The sequence below is a fragment of the Aptenodytes patagonicus genome, chromosome 6 (assembly GCF_965638725.1).
Source record: "Aptenodytes patagonicus chromosome 6, bAptPat1.pri.cur, whole genome shotgun sequence".
Lineage (NCBI taxonomy): Eukaryota > Metazoa > Chordata > Aves > Sphenisciformes > Spheniscidae > Aptenodytes > Aptenodytes patagonicus.
The window spans coordinates 44,870,094-44,896,454 of NC_134954.1; the positions used below are offsets into that span (position 1 = coordinate 44,870,094).

The window sequence follows — 26,361 nt, forward strand, 5'->3', positions numbered from 1 at the left end:
CTGTAGAGGTACAACAAGATTTTATTCCTTTACAAATAAATTAGTATTTCAAGTAATGAGGAAATTGCTAGCTTATGTTGGTAAAGTTTTCCTGTTCATTTCTCTTGGTAAATTTTGAGAGACTACAGCTAATGGGAAAAGCTCAACTGGCAATATGCTTTGCAATTTTGTAATATCAAAGACTTCAAGGAGCTGACAGCAGGAACTATCATGTCTTTGTGATCCTTTCCTTAAAATGCAGTTTTCATAATCTCTGATTTATCTTCTTGGCTTTTTATTTAACTGTGATTTAGACAAATGCTCTCATTTTAGAATGAGTACCAAAGCAATCAGTGCCTTGGGTTTAGAATGAATGAACAAATATTTGCAAATATTAAGGTGAAAATCCTCCCTCTGAACGTGATCTCCCTTAGGGTATTTTTGAATGTGGTACTTTGGGGATTTCATTGGGCTGTTAACTGGATGTGTATATGTACATTTCCCACTAAGAGACCTTCATCCTAATCAGTCAGAGAGGGGAACAGGATGAGACCATTGGCGCTGTTTGTGTCTGCATGAGTGCAGAGTGTTTCTGTCTGTGTTGATCTGTGTGGCCAGCTGTGTTTATGTGTATATATGTTTTACACACGTGTTTGCACGTTTGCTTGTTGAGAATACACGCTCAGCCTTGCTACTGGTTGGACCTTGGGGAACGGAGCTGCATCAGCCTCACCTCTATTGTGCTGATGCAGCCCCGAACATATTCATCTAAAGAAGTTGTATTTATTGCAATCGAGGCTCTCATAAGCGTGGAAGAGTAATCTTGTACAACTGAGACAAATTGTATTATATTTCCAGATGCAAGTACAAGCACTCTAGCTCCAGAAAGGATGGTGGTTTCATTTCCACATTCATGTGTCCATATATGGCAAGCATAGGCTTACTTTTTCCTTATTTTTAAAGCTTTCCATTTTTTATGCAGCCAGTGTATATCTGTCTTGCAGAATGAACAAAATATTGATTTTACTACTTCCAAGTTTTACTCTAGTTTTAACCTATAAGGGTAGCATAACTAAATGAATGCTGGGTTGGGCAATTGTGCAATGCCTGTAGTCTAGGTAAGAACAGACAGTGGAAGGTAAGCAGCCTCACTGGCAATATGGCCTTACTTTAAGATAATCAGTTGAATAAGACAGCAGGATCAAATGCAAGCTAACCAGTTCTGCTTGGATGAAAGAATTTCACAGAGAAAAGCTAAGATTCTTCTTTTCCAGGCTTTAAATGTAATCTCTTCTACCTCTTGCATGGATAGATAAGGAATGCTTATTTGCTTTCCTAAACATAGATATATTCAGGCATAAGGTTTTTAAAGAATGTCTACTGAAAAAAAATTACCAGAATTGGTGTGTTCCCCAGACTGCAAGTGGCTGATGCAGATCACTTAGAACACCATACAAGAACACCAAAGGACACCACTTCTCCTTGCTTGCTTCTGAAAAATTACAATTTAGCTGAGAGGTGTGACAACCTCTCTGCTAGGCCAGACAAGACAAAAGAAAAGATTCACAGCCAAGGAACTGGTTTGCTGGGATAAAAAAGAAACAGGGCTGCGGATGACCTTAATTAAAAAGTCATGGTTGTGCAGGTGACCCCACTTTCCCCTCCTGAGGCACAGTGACTTGTTCTGTTTATACAACTGATAACTGGTCATTTCAGGAGCTTTAGTCAAAGGAACATTATACTTGACACCTGGTGGAAATTTGGCAGCTGTGTAAGGTCTAGAGGGAAGCTTGTCATCTCTAGGTTAGTTTAGTGGTTTGCCCTTTTGGGGAGCAAAGAACTGAGTTGCAATTGCACCCCCTGTCCTGTATCAGCATGGAGAGTATGTTGCATGTTGTTATGTTCAGTCTGGTAAACATTTCCAGTTACGTGCTGGTGCGTGAGTTTGGCAGCCTGTGTTTTTCAGACAGTGTTACCATAAGTCGGCAGATGAAAAACTCTCTAAGACTCAATCTGGAGTTTTAGAAAGCAGGCATTCCTTTTTGCGGCGCCGGGCGCACAGGGGATCACTCCACCTAATGTGCGCGCCGAGCTGCTCAACTATAGGAGTTAAGTACAATCAGAATATACATATTCATTAGATTCCCGAGACATGATTAACATATTCATGTTATTTCATTAACATATGTAAAAGTCTTTAACGCATGCGCTCTTATGTCCATTGGTGGTCTTTCAGGGTCCTCTGGTGGTCGTCGATAGTCTTCCTCACCGTGACTGCTAGTTGAACTCAGTTCTTGCGCATGCACAGTTTGTTCTTTGGCTCGGTTTGCACAATTTTACCTTCACAAACTAGCTGTCTTCAGCATCACTTCCTTATCTACAAGGTTTCAAGGTCTTCTGTCCTACTGAATGTTTAGCTTATCTATTCACAGAGTATACCCCTACTGAATGTTTAGCTTATCTATTCACAGAGTACGTCAAGCTTGGCTACATTATGTCCAGTAAAGAGAACCGTATGTCTCTTCAATATTCCTTTGTACTCAGCATCAACAGTACTTAGAGGACCTATGCTAACATGCTGGGTTTATTTATGCTGCCTGCTAATAGACAGACTGCTCTACAGTCTGATGATAGGATGAGACCCGTTATTATAATTGCTAGTGAAAGAAACTGTGTTTTAACTGCAGTAGAGAAGGCCTGCACTTCAGGAACGAAGGAATCTTGTTCTATGTCAGATGTAAGTAGCTTTTAAGTGATAATTCTGCCTGTATAGACTAGAATACATGAAGTCTTTATAAGGTGATGTTATCATCAGGATCTGAGGAAAGAAGAAATTATTACAATGGTAATAGCAAATCTAGGACCTAATAGTGCAGCAGATATGGTATTGACAAAGGTGTGAGATTAAAATTGTAAAGCCTTATGAGCTTTTATGATTTCCCCGCATAAAAAAAAAAAGAGACCTAGTAAACACACAGAAGCTCTGATAGTTACTGGAAACCAGGTTTATTTGGAGGAATGCACAAATGAAAGAAATGTCAAATGTGCCTTTTGGAATAGTGTTCTTTATACATATATTGTGTCTATATTTGTACAGCACCTAACATGAACGCTGATCGAGATGCTAATAAAGAACAGACATTCTGGATATAAATTTAACACAGTAATAACTAATGTTTCTGATCCCTCTGATACACACATCAAGTGAATTGTATGAAACAGGAATATCTAATCCATTTGAAAGTGAGAATAGGGTCTGGGCTAGCAGATTTTCTGCCAGTTACTCTATATTTAAATGAACAAGAAATACGACTTGATATAAGCTTTGTGTAAAGCTGTTTTACGAGTCTGATTTTTCTAAGCTTAATCAATTAAGACATCAGACCCTCTAAAACACAGTCAATTTACTTTGGCAGGAAGCTTTACAGCTCTTGGTAAATAATCAGATGAACGGGAAAGAATATAATACATTGATCGATATTTTCCCCTTCAAAAGCCATGTTTCCACTGAACAAATAATTCTAAGATTTGGACTGAAATCTTAAAATCTTGAAGTCAATAGCAAAACTCCCTTTCATGTTGACGGGGCCCAGTTTTCACCCTGGGTACTTCTGAGGTTGTCTTCCTTAGCATCTGAAAGAATATGCTGATACCCTATTAGTTGTTCTACTTACTGCTGTTTGCCTGATCGCACAGGCTTCCCGTTTTTGCACATCCAATCAATATGCTATTGAATATTGAATGACTACCTCGGAAAAGACAAAACCAAATTGTGTTTTTTTCCGAGCAGCTTGGGAAACGGACCGAGTGTTATTGCACTCAAATTTATGAAATGTAACTGTCACAATGCTGGCAAGCATCAGCCTTCGCACATTTTGCAGGCAAATAAACAGCACTTTGACTGTTGAAGCTTATTGTCGAACTGCTTCATCTCTGATGGCAGGCACAGGGAGCGCGCATCGCTCAGACAGCTGCTCCCCTCTCTGCTGGGCAAGCGGCTGTGCGAGCGATGTTGGTCTAGTGGTCTGTTTTATGACAGTTTTGTGGAAACTCCTTCCTCTTCCGGAGCAGCCTCTGTTCCGTGATCTTGTTTGCACTTACCTGCTGTTGGGACACTTCCCAGGAAGGGCTGAACCAGAGCCCCGAGGAGGGAACCGGGTGGGGATCTGGTCGAGTACAGTGAGCGGTTACGTTCAGAGCCCGATAATGTCTTTCCAGAGGGGAGCGGGCCCTGCTCACTGTAGACCTTTCTCTGCTGTGAGCAGTCCGCAGCTCCCCCCCGCACACAGCGGGCTGGCAAAACCCGACGCAAAGCAGGACCCGGTCCTGCCCTCGGCACTTCTTGTCTGCCTCTGCTCCGCGGGCCGCTCTCCGCGGAGAGCAAACCAGGCCAGAGGGCAGCCGTCCCCGCGGGCCCGCCCCAACCGGGGGGATGCGGCGGGGCCGCTCCCTCGGGCGGCGCCTCTCTGCGGCCAGGGGGCGCCGCGCTCCCCGCGAAGGACTGATCCACGCGGACCGCCGGCGCGGGGGGGGCACCAAGCCACTACTTGCGTGTGACGGTAAATCACGAGGGCGTGGGGGGCCGGACGCGCTCACTCCCGGGGAGGGGGATCAGACGGGCACCCCCGCTCGCGGCAAAGGGGGAGCGCCCCGGGCAGAGGACCGTCAGATGCCGGCGGGTCCGCAGCGCAGGGTCGACGGCTGGGAGCCGGTGGCCCCGGGGAAACCCGGCCCCCTTCCCTGGCCCTTTTCCCTCCGTCCTCTCTGGCGGAGCGGGATGGTCCGTCCCGGGCGGGGCGTGAGCGCCGCCCTCCCCTCTTCCTCTCGCGTTGGTTCCGCTCGGAGAGCTTTCGCTGCCGCCACCGTCGCTCCCCGCTGCTGCTCGTGCCCGTCTCCGCTCCGGGCCGCTCGGGCGTTTTCTCTCTGCCTTAAAGTCGGTGAGGAGACGGGCCTGGGCGGGGGGGCGGCCGCTGTGCGCTGCCGGGGGGAGGCGGTGGGCGGCGCGGCTGGATGGAGCCGGCTGCCGCCAGGCGAGGCTAGGCCGTAACGGTCGCTCCGCACTCGGGTGGAGGCGGGAGGGGCTCGCTCTCCATCTTCCCCTGCACGGGCACCGGAGCGCGGCGGTAACAAAGCCGCCACCTCCGCGCTGTGCGGCGGGGGTGAGAGGCGCCGCGGGTGAGGGGCGCCGCCGCAGCGGGCACCGCGCAGGCCCCGGCTCCGCGCAGCCCTCGGCTCCGCGCAGCCCTCGCCAACGCCCTGCCGCCGCCTCCGCCTGGGGAGGCCCGGTGCGTGCCGGGTAGCTGGGGCGGGGGCCGGCGCCTCCCCGCTAGCGGCCCCGTGCCGCAGGGAAAATGGAGGCCGGGGAGGGGAAGGGAAGGGGGAGCGGCGCGGTCGCGTGTGGCCGCGGCGCGGGGTCAGGCGGCGCCGCCGCCGTCACGGCCCAGCTCGGCGCAGTGCCGGGCAGGGCGGGCTGGGAGCGGCCGCCGAGAGGGGGAGGCCGGGCTGGGAGCGGCGCGGGGAGCTGGCGGGGCGGCCTCCGCCAGCGGGGCGCGCAGGACGGCCGCCGAGCTCCCGGGGGCCGGCGAGGCGGGCAGGCTCCGCCTTCAGCGTTCTGAGGTGTGTTTCTGCTTCCTTGCAGGGTGTCTTTTATGAATAATCAAAAGCCGCAGAAGCCGACGCTATCGGGCCAGCGTTTTAAAACTAGAAAAAGAGGTAAGCTAGCTGCAAGGCGCGTACTGTCAGTACCTGCTGTCGGTGCTGTGCGTGGGGCCCTGTGTAGAGAGCCCCCAGTAAAAAGTCGGTTTCTGTCAATAAACGAAGTAATGCCTTTATGCTCTTCTCGTAAATCTTTTAAATGAGACCACGCTAAATACAAAGTCTTGAGGCTAACTCTGGGTGCTAGAATGTTCTCTGCACTAATAAAAAATATCTGGCAGTAAGAATTGTAGCTGAATTTACTATGATAACCTTGGTTTAAGAGACAGGCATTCTAGAACTGTACTGAGTGTGTTTAGCCTGATAAAGAAGTATCTAGTACCCTTCAGTTACAGGGGAACTCCAGCACAGGCTTGTTGCAGGTTAATACAAACGTCTAAGGAGCATCTAACCTAGTAGGAATTTCAGTGTTAGCTGCTGGATAAAAGTTGCATTGTCCCCTTGATGCTATAAGAATACCTGATTTAAATTTTTAAAAAAAAAACAAAAATGAAAACACAACAAAACCCCCCACCCCCCAAACAAACAAAAAGCACCCCAAAGTATGGGATTGCAAGTGGATATCTCTGTATGTGCACGATTACTCCTGTAAGAAGAGTTGATGACTGAAGAAGTGTGATGAGTAATTTAGTATTTTGGTAGTGTTTTCTTAAAGAGGAAGTGGGGACAGCTCTTAGAGTTTCTGTTTAATACTGTTTTATTAATATACTAGCAGTGTTGCAGCTCAAATTGACAATGCTAAGGATGCTGTACATACTGAAATAGTAATTAAGTTGTACAGAAGTACACGTTGACTTACAGAACCTATTTTCATGTTAAAGTGAAAGTACCTTGAGAAACTGTTGAAGTGAGAGAGTTGGATTTAGTCTGTCCGGCAGATGAAATGCTAGCATTCTGGGGTTTTGTCTCTTTTTAAGCATTTAACCGTAGTTTGGCTTCCAAGCAACTCTGCAGTAACGATGGGCTTCATGGATCTGTCCTGGAAAATAACTGATCCAATGTTTCCAGACTTCCACCCAACTGTTACCAACGTGTTGATACTTGCATTGAATGTAAGGACACTAGTATGCCCCTTACAGAAGGGTTGCTAACAGATGCTAACAAAACTGGCTAAGCTGTTACAGACAGCACTCAAAGTAAGATTTGCAGCTGAGTTCTTCTTTGGAAGCTTTTCCTCTCATGGTTTGCATAATCTAAGGACAAATTGAGATGAGTAAAGCTGAAGACCTCTTCCATTTAAGGCTTTCTTTTAGTTACATGGGTGGACTTGTTGCATATTAACTGTGCCCTACCCATAGTGAAAACAAGGCTATGATCAACTGATGTATCTCAGATGTGAAGAAGCATGTGTTCTGCTTTAACAACAGCAAAGGATGCTAAATAGATCTGCAATTGTAGTCCATCATTTCACGTTTGTTTAAGAAGTTAGCTCAGATTTCTACATTTCTCCCAGGCACTTGAGGAAAAACAATTGCTTCAGACTCATTTAACTCCATATTAAGAGGGGGGGTTCATAGCCAAAAAGCAAGTACTGTCAGTTGGCTCTAACATGATAATGGTATGCAGCTTTTCAGTCAGAATATTTTGTCCAAAACGGCGAGAGTCCTGGAGGGCTGAAATGGAACATGAGTAATGGAGTCAAATATACAAAATTGTAGGGGCACATATTAAGAATTGCCTTCCAGCATGTAGCTGAGCCTCTCTTTTTGGAGGGAAAGAGTGATCTAATGTGAACAGGGGTATAAGAATCAATGGAGAAGTCAGATAAGCTTTATTAGAGCCAACTAATGATCATCGCGAACAACTGTTGTTCTTAGTAAAAGTAGTGTAAGAATTCAATTAGAGGTAACTAAGGAATGTTTTAGCTTTTGATAGCCTTTCCCCCAGCCTTGACTGAACAGGGGAGTGAAAGCAGTAAAACTTTTTATTGCTGTGTTGACCATTGAAATTAATTTTAAGCTACACTGTTAAGTCACTATTTGTGCTAGTTAATACCAGTTGTCTTGGAAGACTGGAATGATCTCAGTTCTGTTTAACTTCAGGTTTGCCCATGCAAGTTTAGTTTTGGTTCGTTGTTTTTTTAATAAGATTAAAATGACAAACTTTAAAAGCCAAACAGCTGTGTGTGGCAATTGCACTTCAATGATTTGTCTTTACAGATGAAAAAGAGAGGTTTGACCCTACTCAGTTCCAGGACTGTATTATTCAAGGTTTAACCGAAACTGGCACTGACTTGGAGGCAGTAGCAAAGTTTCTTGATGCTTCTGGTGCAAAACTTGACTATCGCCGCTATGCAGAAACGCTTTTTGACATCCTGGTGGCTGGTGGAATGCTGGGTAAGTCCCTTTGATTGGGCTGCTGTCAGCCTTTGTTCACTTGACTCTACAAAAGCTCAGTTTTCTTTCAGCGTGAAAACTCTGCTAAAGAGCCCATTGAGTGTATAGAACAGGGTTTAAATTGAGTGTATAGAACAGGGTTTAAATTATCTGTGGTAAACTATCTGACCATCTTGGTGACTAACTGAGCAATCAGATTACTGTAGAAATACTGTCTATACCCTACTGCACTTTTGCTTGAGTGAGTTTGCATTCTTCAAAGTGTAGACTGTACAAACTTGACTTAAAGGAAAATATATTGGATTTTTTTTTTTAACCAGGAGTGGATCTTGACTCTGTAGTCAAGTTCCCTTTTGCTGATGTGAGATGGATGAATGCTTGTTTGAGGTGTGTGGTCTGTGGTTGCAAGACCAGCAGAGTTGTCCTGAAGGATTCTGACATGATTGTGTGCTTTGTGCACCCTGCCCTGTTATTTTGGAAAGTAATATTGTTTAGAGAAGAATCTGATGTGCCTACTTTTGGAAATGCTATTACAAATCGCTTGTTGTTGGCAATAGCGAGGTCATGGGCTCTAGCAGATGTCAGGGAGTGAGAAATGAGAGGGTGGTCAAGTCAGCAGAAAACACAGGGAACTGAGGAAGTGAAATGTGATGACGAAAGATCTTGTAAACTCATGTGCACACTGTATGTAGAGAGCAAAGAGCAGAACAGATGCTTACCAACCAGGTAAGAAGTAGATGAAGCTAAATGAGGTTGAAAAGTAGTTAAAAAAAAAAAAAAAGTGGTACTTCTAGATTTAGACTTTACATTTCCTACTTGACTAAATACTGTTTAATGAGAAGGCGTTCAGATGGCAGGCAACCATTTAAAATACAGGCTGTGAAGAGGACCCTTTATGTTGTCTGCCTAGACTGGAAAAGGTTTGTCTCAGATTTTAGCATTTGTTATGCAGTAGTTGGGGGGAAGGATTTAAATGAGAAATTTGGCGGTTGCAGAAGATTTTCTGTAATGTAACAGAAATAGAATTCAAATTACTTAAATGCATAGGGGGAGGAGAGGAAATACCTGATTCTGGGCCACAGTCAGACTGTGGATGGCAGTTCTGCAGTGGGGGTGGCTAGTTAGGGAGGATGCATCTGTTGCGTGTTCAGGTGGTCTTCACACTGATACTGTAAAATGTCAGGTGACTTGCTCAAACAAATGCTGAAAAGCATGGCTTTCAAAATGGTTTAATTTCATTAATCATAGAATCATTAACTTCATTAAGCATGCCCGCTTATCTCAAAGCTGTGTATTGGAACAGTGTTATGTAGACTGAAGTTACTGTGATGTTCCTTTTGGTATGAGGCTCTTTTGCTGATGTTACAAGAGCTGGGAGCATGAGTAAGTAAACTTGTCTGCCATGTGGAGCATCGCTGCTTGAAATTGTTAATGTACAAATTATTACAGTCTGTGGGTTTACATTCAAGAGTCTTAACCAGTGCATACTGTGCTAGGAAGCGTTCCTTCTGGGAATGAGGCTGAGAGAGAAGGGAAAAATGCATTGCTGCATTAATGGTGATGTAGGGGTCCTTTACTCAACTCCCTCTCTATAGTCTACTTGACTAGTAGTTTACTTGACTTGATCTTTAGTCAGACAAGGCCAGAATACAAACTGGCATCCTGTTACCTTACACCTTTTAATATTCTTACCACTAATGCTATCTCCATCTTTAGGTCATGTTTCTGACTAATACGTAACAAAAACGATCTCCCTTATATGTAGGATGGCGTAGAAATCGGTGATGAGGTATTCTGGCACTGGAGTTGGTGACTTGAATTCACCCTAGTTAGTGAAGCAGCCTGGCTACCAGCAAATGCACGTATTAAACTGAAGAGGAATGGTGAAAAAGCATCTTCTAATTAGCAGCTAAAAAGCTGAAGTGCCTTTCAAGACTGAAGTTTCAAGCTCATCTCTGGGGCGCTGCATTTTGAACGTGCATCTCTGTGTGTTTCATCTCCTGTTGTGACTTAGTTTGTTATTTAAAAGACACTTACAAAGAAGCACTATTGCAGCAGACACTAAAAAGGCACTTGCTAGGATTAAGCAGCTTCAGTGGCTTCCTTTAAGGGAAGAGGAGCTCGTATGGTCACGTTAACTTATCCATATGTTGTTAACTTACCCATATGTAAACAAGATGTGTTGCCAATCCAGTTAGCAGTAGGGAGTCAGAATATTTAAAAGTTCACATCTAAGCTACTGATTTTAAAGTTCCACTACAGCAGTGGAGCAGATGGAAATGTAGGGGGGTCTTCAGTGATGCAGTCATTCAGTTCACCATGAAAGGACAATGCGTTGCATGTTATGGGTATTGGAATTCATACTGTGGAGACTATTTGGTACTGTCACTGGGGAGTAATTCCACTAATGCTGAAACCCTTCTTTAGCCCCAGGTGGTACCCTGGCAGATGACATGACACGCACAAACGTCTGTGTATTTGCAGCACAGGAAGACCTAGAAACCATGCAAGCATTTGCTCAGGTTAGTTCTGAAATGAGTACAATCTAACTTAAACTGTTTAGTGGTCAAAAATTAAATGTTTGTGTAGTTGGAAGTTTAGGTAAAAATAATGCATGGCTTTAAGAAGCTTACTAGAAGAGGTAGAGTAGCACTGTTCCAAGCTAAAAGTGCTCTAAAGAGTTCAGACCAACTTTACTGAACTTGATTTTTTTCATTCTAATTAAATGATAGCTCAGAGCAAAAAATAATACACTCTGTATCTTTTTAGGTTTTTAACAAGCTAATCAGGCGTTACAAGTACCTGGAGAAAGGCTTTGAAGATGAAGTCAAAAAGGTATGGAGTAGGTCCTTATCAGCAGACAAATAAACCTTCAAATTCTGCTAGCTAATCACTCTATACAGAAGTTACATCATACAATGGATTATTAAGATAGAACACCTAAGTTGTTAATAGAAGAACAGCTAGCTTGTATGACTAGTGGAGAAGACTACCAGTGAACTAGTGCTTCTGCTAGCTGAATAGCTTGATTGAAGCAAAAGTGTCTAACATGGAGGCAGTAGCCAAACTTTAGTGAGAGATGGTAGTTTTATGGCAACTCTTCTTACTTCCTCTTGCAGTTGCTGCTGTTCCTGAAAGGGTTCTCAGAGTCTGAGCGGAACAAACTGGCCATGTTGACAGGTATTCTGCTAGCCAATGGGACGCTTAATGCATCAATTCTCAACAGTCTTTACAATGAGAACTTGGTTAAAGAAGGTAAGTGTTGCCCAACTCCTACTTTAGGGAAGGATGGTGGGGGACAGAACCATGACAAGCAGGTGGAAATTGTGACAACAGTACACCCTTGCAGCTCACTAGTTTCATCTGGTGATAGATTTACTACAGGATTAGCAAAGGTAGACATGCAAGACCTTCCAGGTTGCAAGGCAGCTAAGACTTGAGAAGACTAGTCTTTTCAGAAAGCTTGTGTGTAGGACTTCCCTGCGTGACACTGGGGGCTGGTGTCATTAGTGTTGCCCAGCAAGGCAGTACTGTATTTTGGAGAGGGACCTTTCAGGATGCAGGTGTGTCATGTCTTTAGGCTCCTTACTAAATTGCAGCAGGGAGAGCTGAGTTAAGTACAGGGAAGCCTTCATGATGCTGAGTGGTGAGAAAAGTCCAACGTGCCAGAAGCTGCAGTATCCTCAGGCAGAGGTACTGCAGACTGTGCTAGGGCTGCCTCTGGGCACAGCTGCTGCTGCTTTGAGCAGGGGTCTGATGAACTAGGTGCCCTGTACTCTCAGGCCTTATGATTCCCTTTGTTTTGAATTTCAACAATAATAATGCTATTCCTGTTGCACAGGTGTTTCTGCAGCTTTTGCAGTCAAGCTGTTCAAATCATGGATAAATGAGAAAGATATTAATGCAGTGGCTGTCAGTCTTCGTAAAGTAAACATGGATAACAGGCTGATGGTGAGTACCACTGAAATTACTGATTTACTACTTAAGCCAGTTTAGTAAATGGCATTTACCAGCAAAGTACTCAACACGCATTTCTTTTGTGAAAGAGTTGTTGTAAACTTTGTTTTCAGGAACTCTTTCCAGCCAACAAACAAAGTGTTGAACACTTCTCCAAGTACTTCACTGAAGCAGGACTAAAAGAACTTTCCGAGTATGTTCGGAACCAGCAAACCATAGGAGCTCGGAAAGAGCTGCAGAAGGAACTTCAGGAGCAGATGTCACGGGGAGATCCGTTCAAGGATGTAAGTATTTGTCTGTAGACAAGGCGTAGGTGCTTTTTTATTTTCTTTCTTTTTTCTGTAGGAACTTAGCTCAAATTACCTGAAATACAATAGCATCTAATACTAATCTGAAGATACATGCCTAATTAAATACTGAACTTAAACACCTAGCTCTCACTAAGAATTAAAATTAGGAACAGGGTGTTTTGGTATTAGCTTTGTAGTCTTTCCTTAATGTCCTGAATCCTGCTGTATGACCAAGGGGGTTGTTTGTGGTTCTGAAGGCTTCTAGGTCACCTTTAGAACAGAAGTTTTAATTTAGCTTAGTGTCACATGTGGCCCGTGTGCTGACTCTTCTGCTCTAACTGACAGATAATCCTGTACGTGAAGGAGGAGATGAAGAAAAACAACATCTCGGAACAGACTGTGGTAGCCATAATCTGGTCCAGTGTAATGAGCACGGTGGAATGGAACAAAAAGGAGGAGCTGGTAGCAGAGCAAGCCATTAAGCACTTGAAGGTACTGTGACTTAAGTATGGACTTCTGCACCCGCTGGGTAGGGCTTGGGCTTCCCTCTGTCTCCAGCTCCCTTTTAAATGAGTTAAAACCTACAACCCCCCTAATGCAGAGACAGCATTAGACAGGGAATTCTTCCCCTTGTAACTGTGGTATTGTAGTCCGAGTTACTGAGGCAAAAGCAGTATGACCTTGCAGAAGCACTCTGGGGTGGGGCGGGGTTGCAAATTTCTAAGCAGTGGCTGATGGAAACTGCGTGAAACCAGTCTAGTCAGGCGATACATGTGAAGTGCTCTGTGTGTGCCAATTTGTCGTTCCTGTTACAGCAATACAGCCCTCTACTTGCTGCCTTTACTACCCAAGGTCAGTCAGAGCTGACTCTTCTGTTGAAGATTCAGGAGTATTGTTATGACAACATTCACTTCATGAAGGCCTTCCAGAAAATAGTGGTGCTCTTCTATAAAGGTAACTTCTGTGGGGTTGTGGTTTTGGGGGGTGATTTTCTGTTTGGTTGGCTTTTTTTAAAGCCTTTATTTGCAAAACGCTTCAGTCCTGATAAGACCTTTAGGGAAGATCAGTGCTACAACATTGCACTTCACGAGCTGAAGAATTTTCTACCTTCTGTTTGCAAAGATGGAGCAGTGAAACGCAAAGGTGGATGCGGCTGTCCTTGGCGCATGGGGAAGTACTCCTCTAGACAAGGATGCTGCCTGTCTACTTAAGAGTTGTGGTAGATCAAAGCTAAATTTAGATTTTAAGTCTCTGGCCCTTTTAAGTTAGGGAAAGATACACGATAGCGTATTCTTAGTTCTCTGAACACTGACTGTGAACAACCAGAGATTGAGACCACCAAGGTGTTCTGGGGTACTGTAGGCTCTCTGTTAAACGGCTGTTAAAAGGCGTTACTGAAAAACATGCTGTCTACCTGTGGAAACACCACAGGAACATAAGGAAACTTGTTAAGATTATACTGTACTTGTAAAATTCAAAAACCAAACACTTCCTGTGGTGTACTTTGGGCTTTAAAGAATTTGCATCTGTTCTTAGCAGTTGACTGACGCTTTCCTTAGAGTGTGTCATCTCAAATAGCTATGAAACACTCAAGGCTGTTAGTGGGAGTGAAAGCGTAGCTCCTAGATGCGGTGCTCAGGAAACCCCCAGCAGCCAATCTGAAATGCATGGTTCTCAGGATTTTAAAATAGGAGGCACTCCTAGTGCAGGTATGTCCAGCCATGCCCAGGGAGGGAGGATGTATTGTGATGCTTCTAGGGGAGGAGGCAAAGGCTGCCCGTCAGGGGTCCTCATAGCTGGTATTCAGTGGCTTGTCGTGTTAATACTGCTCTTGCACATCTTACAGCTGAAGTTCTGAGTGAAGAACCCATCCTGAAGTGGTATAAAGATGCGCATCTTGCAAAAGGAAAGAGTGTTTTTCTGGAGCAAATGAAAAAGTTTGTTGAATGGCTCAAGAATGCTGAAGAAGGTAACCAGCAGCTTAGCTCACAAGTTGAGCTTGTTCATTTTGGGAACCTTAGTGCAATAATGCTTGGGGGGGGGGGGAAGACACAAGGTTAATTGCCCCTCTGAGACTAGGTGTGCCCTCCAGTACTGGCTAGAAAAGCTTGCCAGTGAAATCCATGTGGATCCAATAGCAGCTGTTGTGTGGGATGCAGGGCAGCGGCTGAACCTGGGGGGGGGGCAGGGCTGACCTGCTGGCAGCCTGTTGATAAGGTCTCTCTGTTCCAGAGTCGGAGTCTGAAGCTGAAGAGGGTGACTGACCTGTGAATCTCTGTCCTCAGTAAAGCAAACAGGAGCTGTAGATAAGTGTCATGTCTCATGTGTCCTTCCGATTCTTACATCCTACCTCCCTGTATCAAGCATGATATAAGGGCTCTCATGGCAATTTATTTTAACTGTTTTCTATAGTTATTGAAATACTGGGTTTAGTTTTTAAAACCATGTTTTAAGTAGCTTACAGGAGCTATTATAGATTTGACTTCTAACCTGCATTGTCCTTTCAGTTATATTCTACCTCCTGTATTTTCTACTGTAATAATGTAATTTAAGGCCTTCCACAACAAAATCCATTTTACCCCTTGGGTTTTCTATCTATATTTGAGCAGACATGATATGGTGAATGAGATTTATGGCAGTTCTGTTTGCAAATTAAACTGTAAAAAGCCTCCGAAGTGAAGAGGCCATGGCTCGTGTGGTAACTCGGTGTGGCACCTCAATCTGTACCACTTGCTCCAAATAACCACATTCATAGGTGGCTGTCCATCTCCCCAAGGACTTTGTCATCTCTTTACTATACTTCCAGCATAAAGCAATCCTCTATTCTGACTGCTGGGTGAGGTGGCTGCCCCGCTTCTGGGAGCTCAGTGTCCTGCTGGAGAGAAGCTGTTCTGGTGAACAGTAACCATGGTGGGTATGAAGAGCAGCATCTCTGAGCCTGCTGGCTGCCACTGCTGGGGGCCTGTGTTCCCGAGGGGCAGCAAAGCCGGAGGGGCTGCGAGGCTGCCTTGCAGCTAGGCATCAGTTCTGGGGGAAGTCTTGCCACTTCTCTCATGGAAGAGAGAGTGTTCCACATACAGCTGCCCAACAGCTTTCTGGAGCCCTGGCCTATGTTGCTAACAGGGCTGGGTCGGGGGGGCAGCTTGCTTGTGCTGCTCTGTAAATGCACGACTGCTGGAAGGCAAGGCAGACAAAACTCTACCCCCTCCCCATGAAGTTGAGAGATTATTTTATGCTGGCAGTTGACATGTTAAACCAAACGGCTTATCTGCTTCCCAAACTTTGAATTCTTAATGGAAATTCTCAGGACAGCTCATAATCCAAGAAAGATTTGGTAAAAGAGTGAAGTCTATGCTGTTGTAAGCTAATAATGAGCATTAACTGAAATACTGGTAACCAGAGTACACCTACTAAAATTTAAAAAAGAAAAATGTGATCACAGTGCAATCTGTTCGCTACTACAGTGATCTTCCTTACTTTGTAACTTTTTTTTTAAACAAATAAAGGCCATCCTTACACTTAATGTCAAGGGCTGTCTCTGTTCTCTTACCCAGAAAGGAAGCATCAGTCATGCTAAAGGGTAAAAATCAGTCCTAGGTCTTTTGCTATTCTAGTGACAGTTGAATAAAACATAATTAAAATAATACGTCTGTGCTGTTGGGAGGCCTGTTTTATGGAGTAGAGGGTGCTCTTTTCCACATGTTGAAAGTGCAACTGTCCTGAGACTTTTACTTACTGAGGAAACGCAAGCAGGTTTGTTAGTATCTTTTCCTTAAATAAGTTTTATGCCAGCAGCTGGATTAAAACTTCAGTATCCAAAAAGTCATAATACAAAATAAGGCATTTACAAAGTAACTGTACACAATAAATATTTAACATTTTTTATGTTTCTTTGGTGGATTGACATCCATGTCAGCCTGCTCAGCTATAGGAGACAGCGCCCTTTTTTCCCGTTTCAATGGGAAGAAGAAAGGATGTTTCAGTGCCGCTTCAAGAGTAATGCGCTTGGCTGGGTCATACTCCAACATCTTTTGAATGAGGTCAAAGAGGTTCTCGTGGTCAGAATCGTGGCAGGTCATGAATTCCTTCATGAAGTTGACAACAAAACATGTTTTTGTAATCTTACCATTGCACTTGAAACTCCTCTCCCCAAAAGCATTTCCCCTCTGTTGTCTTACCTTCAGTGGCTTACAGCGCCTCGAGACATATCTACCGGCAGAACTGTGTTCATCCCAGTCCAGCCGGTCATGACGGAAATATTTGCGTTTCCTTAAACAAACAGACCACAGTTTGTTATTCAAAGATTCTATTTTGTCCCTTCACTAGAAGTTTATCAGCATGTTTGTTCACAACTTGGGAACTGATCTGGCAAGTATTCCACAAGAGTGGCCAGCTTGTTAAATAGAGCAAAAGGATGAATCTGAGTTTATTAAACTTTTTTAAAAAATTTGCTATTAAACCAAATCTGACAATATTTAAACTACAGCAGTCCAGGTACAGAAAAATGCAGTTACCTGGTCTTCTTTATCATGTGATTTGGCAAAGGCCCCAGTATTCGCTCCATCATTGCCAGGTGTTCTTTGCTGTCATGGGTCTGGAGGGAAATCAAGATAGACATTTTTGTTCATTGTTAGAGGAAGTTACCAAGAACCACACACTGACCTTACTTCATTTTTGACTGTACCCTGCAACCAATAATCAGTTTCAGATTAAGGCTGTACAGAGGCTGTAGTCATCTGTTTCCTGAAATAAATTACAATCTACTGGATTTTTTTTCCCCTTGACCCCTGCCTTTTTTCCTTTGTTCATAAATTTCAAGTTTCAGCAATACTGTCAAGATGACGGAGTTCAGGTATTTGAGTAGTATTTGCTGATGGTGATAGATGAAGCTACATCTGTTGTTAGTATGGCTTGTAAATTACAAATGTTAACAGGGTCATCCTTCCTAACAAGCTGCTGCCAAAACGTTTATTGAAAGCAACTTGTAGAAATCTGCTGCTGAAAAAGTTCCTTTGTGACTGTATCTTCTGGTCTCTTCAACTTGGCATTATAGAGAAATGCAGCTTAATTTCTTGCACAGACCATTCCCCTTAGTCCCCACCTTGCTGTAGCACATTTTCACCACATTGGGGAGCGTTACACGTGCTGCATGATTTTGAGGTTCATAGTTACCTACCGGAAATACTGTGAATCCAAGGTAGTATTCTATGAGAATACATCCTATGCTCCAAACATCACATGGTTGTGACCATCCCAGTGCTGCGAAAAGACGCAGAAAGTTCATGTTTATACCAGGCTGCACACAGTTCAACAGCTCAAGCAAGATACGAAACACTCCTGTGGCACCGTTCAATAGCATACCAAAAAATCTTATGCAACAGAGCAGCCTAACAGACTTCTACTGACCTAGGATAACTTCAGGAGCTCTGTAATGTCTTGTAGACACCAAAGTGCTATGGTACTCATCATCGTATGTTGCGCTTCCAAAGTCCACGACTTTGATGTCTGGATTTTTCAGTGTGCGTTCGTCACATTTCTGAAATGAAACACAATGGGATGGAAGTGACCAAATAAACCCAGAGGATGGCTGAGGGGGAGGGGGGGAAGAGGACAGCAGTTTACCAGTTTGGGGTTGTATTCTTCTACATAGTCAGACGTCACAAATAAAATATTTTCCGGTTTCAGATCTGTATGTGTCAACTTGTTCAAATGTAAAACTGCAAGATAACAAATATGGTTAGCAAATTCCATGCAGAAAATTTAACAAATAAAGCAAAAAAGAAACATACATACAGTTCACAGATTTGCAGATCTGATATGCCATCTGTCTAATGTGGTTCATCCTAAATGGCAGAAAGCCGTTCTCTTTAATGAAGTCATAGGTGCTGAGCCCCAGTAGCTCAAAAACAATGCAGACGTGTCCATGGTACTCAAACCATTCGAACATCTGGACACAGCGACTGCAAAAGCACGAAAATACACGAATTGTAACAGGAAGTTGTATAATGCTCAGATACGTATGTCATATGTTACAGAAAGTGACATCACAGAAATCTTAAAACCAAAACACAGTACAGCCGGCTTTGGAAACTTACTATGTACTGCTGGGATCCGATGCATTTAAATGTTCCAGTACTTGTATTTCTGCACGAGCTGCTTCGGAGTACCTATCAACATTTTTTACTATTTTCACAGCTACATGTCTGTCTTCCCTGAAAAGACGGGTTTTAACAGCAATTAGAAAGACAAGTAGTTTTAACTAAGAATATTCAGTAATTACCACCACATACATCGTTTGTAACAATGGGAACCTCATCAGAAAAGGTCTTTTTTTAAGTACGTACTGACTTAATATAACCAAGATTCATCTATGCACAAACACAACTAAAATTTAATCTTTAAATTTTGAAAACATACTCGATACCTTTTACCGATAGGTATTTTTCTTAAAGGTTACAAGCCCCATTTACCTCCCCTTCATATTTATGTATGCTGGGCTAATATTGGAGAAACTTGCACATCTCACAGCCTAGCACGACTGTCAGTCAAAAATGACAAGCCGCCTTCAGTCGTGTAGGTCGTAAAAATGTAACTGAGGTGTCAATGCCTTCTACAGTGACTAGAAAGACAATCTAGTTGCCTACTATTGCACAGAGCAAAACTGTGATCAAACACAAAATACATTCTTGATTTATAATATACTCACTGCTAGAACCCAAATGGCATTGCGTCATCACAGATGATACTTTAAGGTAAGCTACGTGATGTCAGAGACCTTGCTCATTCTACAGACCGGGGGTGGTACAGGCCCCGGGACTGCCCAGTCTGGGGGGTGCAGCTTCACCCCACGTTCTCTAGGCCACCTCCCCCCATCAGCCCTTGACCTCCAGCAGGCTGGGGTGCGCCTGCAGAAGACCCACCCATTGCCTCATCCAGCAGTCCTGCACAACCCTCATGTCTAGGTGCTGGTTTTAGCATGATGTCCTAACACAAATTTATGTTTGGGAACTGCGGCAGCCTTAAAGAAATACACAGAGTAGCACGTGAGGAAGGAAAGATAAAACCTGACACAACCAGAAAGCACTTCACGAACCACACTGTGATAGCATCAGTGAGAAAAATTACATGTATTTAATGAAAAACTTACGCTTTGTGATCAATGCATTCCACTACTTTTCCAAAAGCACCTTCACCCAAAGTAGCAACAATCTCATCTATAAAGAAAAGAACTCTCAGTCACAGAAGTTAGGAAGTTACTCAGCTATTACAAAAGCAAGCAAACAAACAAAAATAAAACAAACAGAAAGACTAAGTACTATCACTGAAGATTATTCTAGACTGTGCTTCTTTAAATTGTAAATATCTAGTTTGAGAGATGTTATTGGACAACTCTCATCAAGGCACATTTACAGGGATCTCATTCTAGTAGGTTCATTAACTTCATTTACTATTTTGGGGGGGGGGGGGGGAAGGGAAAAAGAAAAAAGAAACATATTTAAAGTTCTACAGAAAAAGAATAACAATCCCCACCCCCAAACAAAAAAAAAGTCAAGACAGAAAGGAAAGACTTCCAAAGCCCCCTCACATCTTACGCTAAAAGAACTTATTCTATCTGAAAAGTTAATAAATTTTGAAAAATATTCTATACATCTTGCACTTAGTACGTCTCCACTCTGACAGATCAGGTGACCCTCCTCATCATCCTCTACACTCCTGGATCTTTTCCTTCGATGACTCTTCTGGAACGGCACCAAGATCGTCCAGCCAATCAATAAACCCGAGTGAATTCAGGTCAGAATACGAAATTCATTCAGCAGGGAGATATTCAGGCATTCAGATACACGCCAGGCCACAAACGGTTGGCAGGAGCAATTTCAAATTCAGTCCCCGGAAATTCACAGGGCACATAGTTTATGTTACAGGAGAAAAACATGGCAAGGAACAGATTTTCAGATGAGATACTCAAAGTGGCAAGGCAACAAAAAATTACAACACAATTGTTTTTCTTTTAAAAGATTGGTTCACTGAATTTTACTTTAGGATTTCAGTGCCCATATTTTTTTTTAAAGCAAAAGGACTTAATAATTATCTTATATATAGATACTTAAAATAGCCTTGTGGCCAAATTAAAATACCCATCTTAAGTAATCGAGATTAAATCACTGGTCTGAATATTTGATAAGAATTTATTTTTTTTTAAATCATAAATAGCATATACATTTACTTTAGGCTGTCTCAGCTGAAGATCTTGAATTATAAATCCTATCTTCAGCTTTTTTAAGAGTTAAATACATAACAAAGATCAGAAAAACTGCCCTGCTAGTGGGCAGACATCATACATATCTGATTCTACAGATTTTTCAGCGATACTTAAAACATCTTACTAAATTAATTTTTAAAAAAGTAGAAATCTGACATTATCTCCTTGCTATTTCAGTGATACTTAGTCAAAGGCAAGTTTAAAAGCTTGTGCTTGGATTTTCGAGTAGGGCTGAAATAAATGCTTGTCATAATAAAAATTCTGAAGGCATGAAAGCGATGCCTGTATTTCAAGTACTCCAATTGATGGTTGTTCATTATTTGTTCATTGGATATATTTGAGCAAATTAATGAACAAATAGCAAGACAATGTTCTGTGGTATCACAAGCATACCTACAAACTATACATTTTCACTGAAGGAAATAAAATCCTAGCAAAAAGAATAATCTACTAATACTTGCTAAAGGAATAAATTATTAATATTATTGACAGAATTCCCCAAACCCCCACACTCAATTACTACTGCCCAGATGAGAATCTATCTTCTTAAAATAAAAAAATCCTAAATTGAAATTGGTCACACCACCTGTGAATGATGATGATGACAGGTAGTGTGATGTGTCTTGTATTTCCTTTTGTAACTACTCGTCCCACTATGACCTGATGATTTGCTACTGTGATGCCCAGCATCACATCCTTGATTGTACTCATTTCTGTATTCTTCAACATAGCGTCGTTCATGATGGTCTCGTTCATTTACAGATTTGGTTTCTGAACAGGTACTACAAACAAAGGATCAAATAAACTTAATTAACATAGTTCTAGTACCCCTGTCAAGACAGCTTTTTAAGATCATGAGATTTATAAAAATAATAAAATCTTAAAACAGATGCTTGCTGATATCAGAAGTCAAAAAGTTATTTACCTGTCAGGAAGTTTAGAAAGATCATGTTTGCACTGCTTGTTCTCCTGTGCACCACTTAACAATCTCCTCTTTCTCTTATTAGCACTGTCGCATCTTCTGCGATCCAGACTTTCTTTTTTATCCCAGTCAGGATAAGTAGTTCGCCTGGAATGCCGCATCTGTAACAAAGATATTTTGCCCTTTGAATTACATCCCATAGACAAACAATTCATTTTCAAAGCCATGAATTATCAAATTAACACTATAATCAAGACTGTATTTTTCCTCAACTACCCAATTTTCATTTTTTCTCTGCTCTTTCTTCCACATTATTTTTTAATTCAAGAGCTTTTTCAAATTAACCATTTTTGATAGAGGAACATAAACCAGTAACATTTCTTACAAAAGATTTTAAAAAGAAGTATCACAGCTCAGACACTAAACACATACTGTGCACGTTATTTCTGCAAAGCTGCTCAGGCACGCAATGGTGCATATGCTAGGAAAAACGAAGGCTTTCGTGTACTTAAAAAGGGCATACAAATATGGCCCAGCGTGCTTTTAAAGACTTCAAGGAACTTGTCATAAACTTTTGCCATGCTTCTTTCCATAGATTCCCGAAAAACTCCTAATACTAAGTCAAAATGACAACAAAACTTAGGTTATGTCCTAGTTATTTAGTTCAAAAAGATAAGTAACTCACTACACAGGTCATTTATTTCGATTTCCAATCGTAAATCGATTCTAGCTCACAAGCTGCGTCTCAGGCCGACACGTCCGGGCTTCGCAGCAACAGCGATGCCACAACGCGGGACGCGGGTGCTCACGGCGCCGAGACACGGCGGTTGGGCGGTGCGTGGCCATGTCCCTTTCCAAGGGAGGGGGACGGGGCGCCCCGCGCCCCCCACGCACACCCAGCGCACTAACGCAAGGACGCGGGGCGCTGGGTCGGGCCCAGCCCCACGCCGGACGACACGGGGTCCGCATCCCACCAAATCCCTGCTCCGGCAAGAGGCTCCGTTCTCGACCCCGAGCAGGGGCACGGGAAAGGGCTCCGGCCTGTCCCGCTACAGCGACCGAAGCCATTTTCTCTCCGCACAAAACAAGGCGCGGACAGAGAACATGGCGGCCGCACGGAGGCGGGGGCACAGGGGCGCCCCGGCCACCCGACCCGCCCGCTCCGGCGGGGACGAGCCGAGCCACCGGCCGCCCTCCCCCACGGCAGGAGACAACCTCCTCCCCCCGCACCACAGCGGCGCCCTTCCCTCCGCCCCGCCTTCCCCTCGGCGGCGGCCCGGCCCAGCGCCTAACGCTGCCCTCCAGCTCTCCCTCGCCGCCCGGCGGCACAGGGCCGCAGCGAGCACGCAGCGCACACCCCCGTCGCCCCCACCTCCGCGGCTCGGGAGTGCCGCCGCTCTCTCCGGGAGCCGCCGCTCTTTCTCTCTCCCGCCACGACTGGGCTCAACGCCGCAACTGCCGACCCTCAACCCGCAACCCGCTACAAAATGGCGTTGCCAGGAACTTTCTGGAGTGCGGCGGCGCGTCAGAGAGGCACACCCGCGGCGTCACAAAGCGGACGGGGCGGGGCTGCCCCGCGACGCCCCGCTCCCCCGCCCGCGCCCCACAGTTTGCGGGGAGCTCCGGGCGGCTCCCGGGCAGCGCCGCCGCCGCGGTCTGTGGGGGTCTCCCCGTGTCTGTTCTGTGCAGGAACAGGCCACCGGTGCAGCGTGCACGGCGGTGAGGTGGCCCTGTAAGTCGGTCTGCCTTTCCCAGAGCGTTTAAGGATACTGGCCCCCTTCCTCCGGCCACCCTGGGTACCGCCGTCAGCCCTCAGCGGGGCTGGACCAGACTGAGCGGGCACCGCCGTCCCACAGCGCCCGGGCTGCTGGTACCGCCCCCGAGAGTGGTGCTGTCTCCTCACCTCACTGCATGATGACAGCCCTTTACTCCCCCAGTTCTGCTACTCGGACTGATACAGGTGCATTTCACCCAGTCACATTTTATGGTAACCCCGTATGCCTCATGAGGTAATTCAGCTAAAGTCGTTCTACTTAAGTAAACCAACTATGCAAAACCTTCAACCATTTTCCTGCCAAGAACTTTGGAACACAAGGAACATTATACTGAAAAAAAAAAAGAAAAAAATTTCTAACCCTCATTTAAGAATGACTGCCAGAAGACTGGGGTTTTTTTTGTGAGACTCTGAATTGCTAAATCATCATTTTTCACCCTTGGTGATAAAGCCTGTTATTGTCTCTGTACCTCCCTAGCCAAATTGTTAGAGGCTCTCAAGGCATGTACCCAGTCAGCCTTAAATCAACAGAAGTTAAAAGGACCACGTATGACTAACAAATTAAAGATGACTTTGTAAATCATTGGCATTAAAAACATTTCCGAATAGTTGAATGCCTTTTTTTTTTTGATGTCTTATGGTATCTTTTACTAGCTTTTAGTCATGTTTTTGAGTCTGGACAGAACATAAATACCCACTGTGAAACAAAAACTAAATGAAACTCTTCAAGTAAGTGTACAGATCAGCCTTCTATACCCACAGAATAAAAAAAAAACAAACCACAAAATCCTCCCACAAAACTAACCCTTGCTTCCTCTGCTGCTCACTACTACAGCACACATGGCGGTTTAAGTCACAGCCACCCCTCTCACCACCCTGTGCCTTGCTGCAGCCCTTCAGCCACCACCTCTCTCAGAAGGAGCTTTAAAGCCTTTCAGCCATCTATCAGTCGTCACCTCAGCAGAGCTAACCAAGCATTACGCCTGAAATTTGGTTCTCCAAAACCTCTAACAAGCAGTCAAACATCTCGTGCAATCTAATTTATGTGGAAAAAGAGCGTCTAAGGATAAAACAGTCCTGAAACACTACAACACAGCCTATACACATCAGTTCCCTAAAATCCAACACTTCTTTTTATTCTGGGAAGGACTAAACCTTCTGAAACACTTCCAACCCTGATAAATGACCCTCCTCACTCTTTGTATGTTTTTTTTTATTTCCCCAGCTGACCCTGTGATCAACATACAATATGTACATCACACATGCAAGTTTGTCACTGTCCATAGATAATGCACCATTATTTTCTTTTTGTCCATTGCTCTTCAGCTTAGACTAAGTACTGTTCCCAGCATGACATACCTCTAACACCAAAATGCCAGCAAAGGTCAGAGACAATCTAGAATATACATGATGAGACCCTCCACAACAGTCATAATGCACGACTGTTGTGTTAAAGTACATGTTTTTCTTTGCATGGGTAGATTTATTTTGACAGAACTCACCTTGTGGCTGTAGTGTTTGCGACAAGAGGACCAGACCAATGGAAGTAAACATAGGAGTTTATAAAGCACAAGTCAAGAACAATAAGAACAGTACTGTCTGCAACATTTTTGCTATTTAAAGGATTATACATGTCACAAAAGTCCAAACAGCTGGTGACACAACAGCTGACTGTGTGCAATAACTAAATTGCATGTATGCTGTACTCAGCAACCGCCCACAAAATTCACACACTTCCACGGCTGGGCTACTTCCTACTCTGTGACTTGCTTTCTCTTCAACAAGTGGATGGGACCAGCCCCACCATTATTTTTCCTGTTTTATTCCAGGTTCTCAGGGAGAACCTGGGAGAAGTTCAGAGCCACAAACAGGAAAACTGACATAATACAATTTAAAAAGTTAGGATGTAATCCTGTCCCATAAGATCACTCTCCTTTCAATACACAGCTTTAGATAAGAAAGAAAGGATCTAAATTTAATGTATCCTCCAGACAGCAAATTGCTTGGTGTCACTGTATTTCACACATTTGATATAACAGCCTTCTTTTTGCGGAGGAAAAAAAATAGACCTGAAATTGTTTCCAGTTCAGTGCTAGATGTCACCATTTTAAATTATTGGTTCCTTTGCACTATAGGGAAGATTGTAATATGTCCTTCCTTCTGCAAGGCAGTAGTGTCAGTGTGGCAGTCAAACATGCAGTTGCATGCTTCTGTCTACTTGCTATTACCACTGGTTATGTGGAAGAGACAGAAAGAGCTCAGAGCTAAAATAATTAAATCCTTCACCTGACTGACTGAAGTATTAGGGTAAAATGTATTAAGTTCAGAGCAAGGGCTAGGAGCTTTAAGCAACGCCCCATACAGAATATAGAACCTTTGTCCCAGAGAGAGGGTACTGATTAACTCTGCTCATTAACACCTCAGTTATCTGTACCTGGCATACCTTCGCCTTTCTCTCGCAAATAATTTCTTCTCTTTATTTTAAGAGGCAAAGTCTCAAAGCGGGAAACACGGGTCTGAAGCAGACTGCAAGTCACCTGGACCTGGACCTCCCAAGGATTACAAGGCATATATATAGAATGGACTTTGCTAAGTGGTGTTGACTGAGTCCAAAGAGGATCAGAGGAAGAAGTCCAGAATGGTAGGAGTTGGATGCAGGAACTGTGGGTACTCTCTCCTGCCCAGGTCTCTCATGCACAGCTGGAACTAGAAATATACACTCTCACCTCTACATATTATAGGGTCAGAAAATGAACCTCTGTGGAAATGAGTTGATTTTTTCCTGCTTCATGAAAACAAACTGATGGCAAAATGCATTTTTTAACTCTACAAGGAGGTTTCAAGGAAGAGTAGAACATTCTGCTTTTTCCAGTATGCCCAAGGTGGAGAACTGCTTTTTTGATGTGTACAAATCACTCTTTTCCCTGCTTAAGTCACTTTATTTTATGCTTACTATACTAAGTGACTTGAGCATAGGATCAGCAATATATACATATACACATGCATATGTATGCATGTATTTTATTTTTCCTCTTGACCAGTCAATATTCAGGTATCTCTGTACCCTCTTGCAGACTTTCTTATTTGAGTCCAACAACATTTGGTCTCAAATAAGACCAAACAGCAGC

At 43.8% G+C, this 26,361-nt stretch overlaps 2 protein-coding genes across 6 annotated transcripts; one reads left to right on the forward strand and one right to left on the reverse strand.

Annotated features, from left to right (window-relative positions):
• The first annotated feature begins 4,808 nt into the window (after positions 1 to 4,808).
• On the forward strand, positions 4,809 to 15,800 carry BZW1 (basic leucine zipper and W2 domains 1). 3 transcript variants are annotated; one of them, XM_076342335.1, is made up of 12 exons: positions 4,809 to 4,916; positions 5,618 to 5,691; positions 7,854 to 8,030; positions 10,458 to 10,552; positions 10,800 to 10,865; positions 11,150 to 11,285; positions 11,872 to 11,981; positions 12,101 to 12,271; positions 12,623 to 12,769; positions 13,093 to 13,231; positions 14,124 to 14,246; positions 14,510 to 15,800. In XM_076342335.1, exons 2-12 carry the CDS (start codon positions 5,628 to 5,630, stop codon positions 14,539 to 14,541), a joined length of 1,260 nt encoding a protein of 419 aa, XP_076198450.1. In that variant the 5' UTR covers positions 4,809 to 4,916; positions 5,618 to 5,627; the 3' UTR covers positions 14,542 to 15,800. The 3 variants fall into 3 exon arrangements, with proteins under 3 accessions (XP_076198450.1, XP_076198451.1, XP_076198452.1); XM_076342336.1 differs by having other exon boundaries at positions 4,811 to 4,912; XM_076342337.1 differs by lacking the exons at positions 4,809 to 4,916; positions 5,618 to 5,691 and having other exon boundaries at positions 7,864 to 8,030; positions 10,458 to 10,463.
• A 327-nt stretch (positions 15,801 to 16,127) lies between these two features.
• Positions 16,128 to 22,992, reverse strand: CLK1 (CDC like kinase 1). Of its 3 annotated transcripts, XM_076342334.1 has the most exons (13): positions 22,145 to 22,311; positions 21,463 to 21,620; positions 21,124 to 21,319; positions 19,926 to 20,016; positions 19,425 to 19,491; positions 18,373 to 18,489; positions 18,071 to 18,237; positions 17,900 to 17,994; positions 17,684 to 17,813; positions 17,454 to 17,536; positions 16,792 to 16,871; positions 16,456 to 16,546; positions 16,128 to 16,362 (listed from the first exon to the last, which is right to left on the reverse strand). In XM_076342334.1, exons 1-13 carry the CDS (start codon positions 22,154 to 22,156, stop codon positions 16,150 to 16,152), a joined length of 1,500 nt encoding a protein of 499 aa, XP_076198449.1. In that variant the 5' UTR covers positions 22,157 to 22,311; the 3' UTR covers positions 16,128 to 16,149. The 3 variants fall into 3 exon arrangements, with proteins under 3 accessions (XP_076198449.1, XP_076198448.1, XP_076198446.1); XM_076342333.1 differs by lacking the exon at positions 22,145 to 22,311 and adding an exon at positions 22,832 to 22,992 and having other exon boundaries at positions 16,128 to 16,546; XM_076342331.1 differs by having other exon boundaries at positions 16,128 to 16,546; positions 22,145 to 22,313.
• Between the last annotated feature and the right edge of the window lie 3,369 nt (positions 22,993 to 26,361).

Coding starts and splice junctions, on each gene's coding strand:
- BZW1 (XM_076342335.1), top strand. CDS start 5,628: ATGAATAATCAAAAGCCGCAGAAGCCGACGCTATCGGGCCAGCGTTTT. Junction 10,553..10,799: donor CCATGCAAGCATTTGCTCAG/GTTAGTTCTGAA, acceptor GTATCTTTTTAG/GTTTTTAACAAGCTAATCAG. Junction 12,272..12,622: donor GGGGAGATCCGTTCAAGGAT/GTAAGTATTTGT, acceptor TCTAACTGACAG/ATAATCCTGTACGTGAAGGA.
- CLK1 (XM_076342331.1), bottom strand. Junction 20,017..21,123: donor GTCATCATCATCATTCACAG/GTGGTGTGACCA, acceptor GTGCCGTTCCAG/AAGAGTCATCGAAGGAAAAG. Junction 17,537..17,683: donor AGCTCCTGAAGTTATCCTAG/GTCAGTAGAAGT, acceptor GTCTTTTCGCAG/CACTGGGATGGTCACAACCA.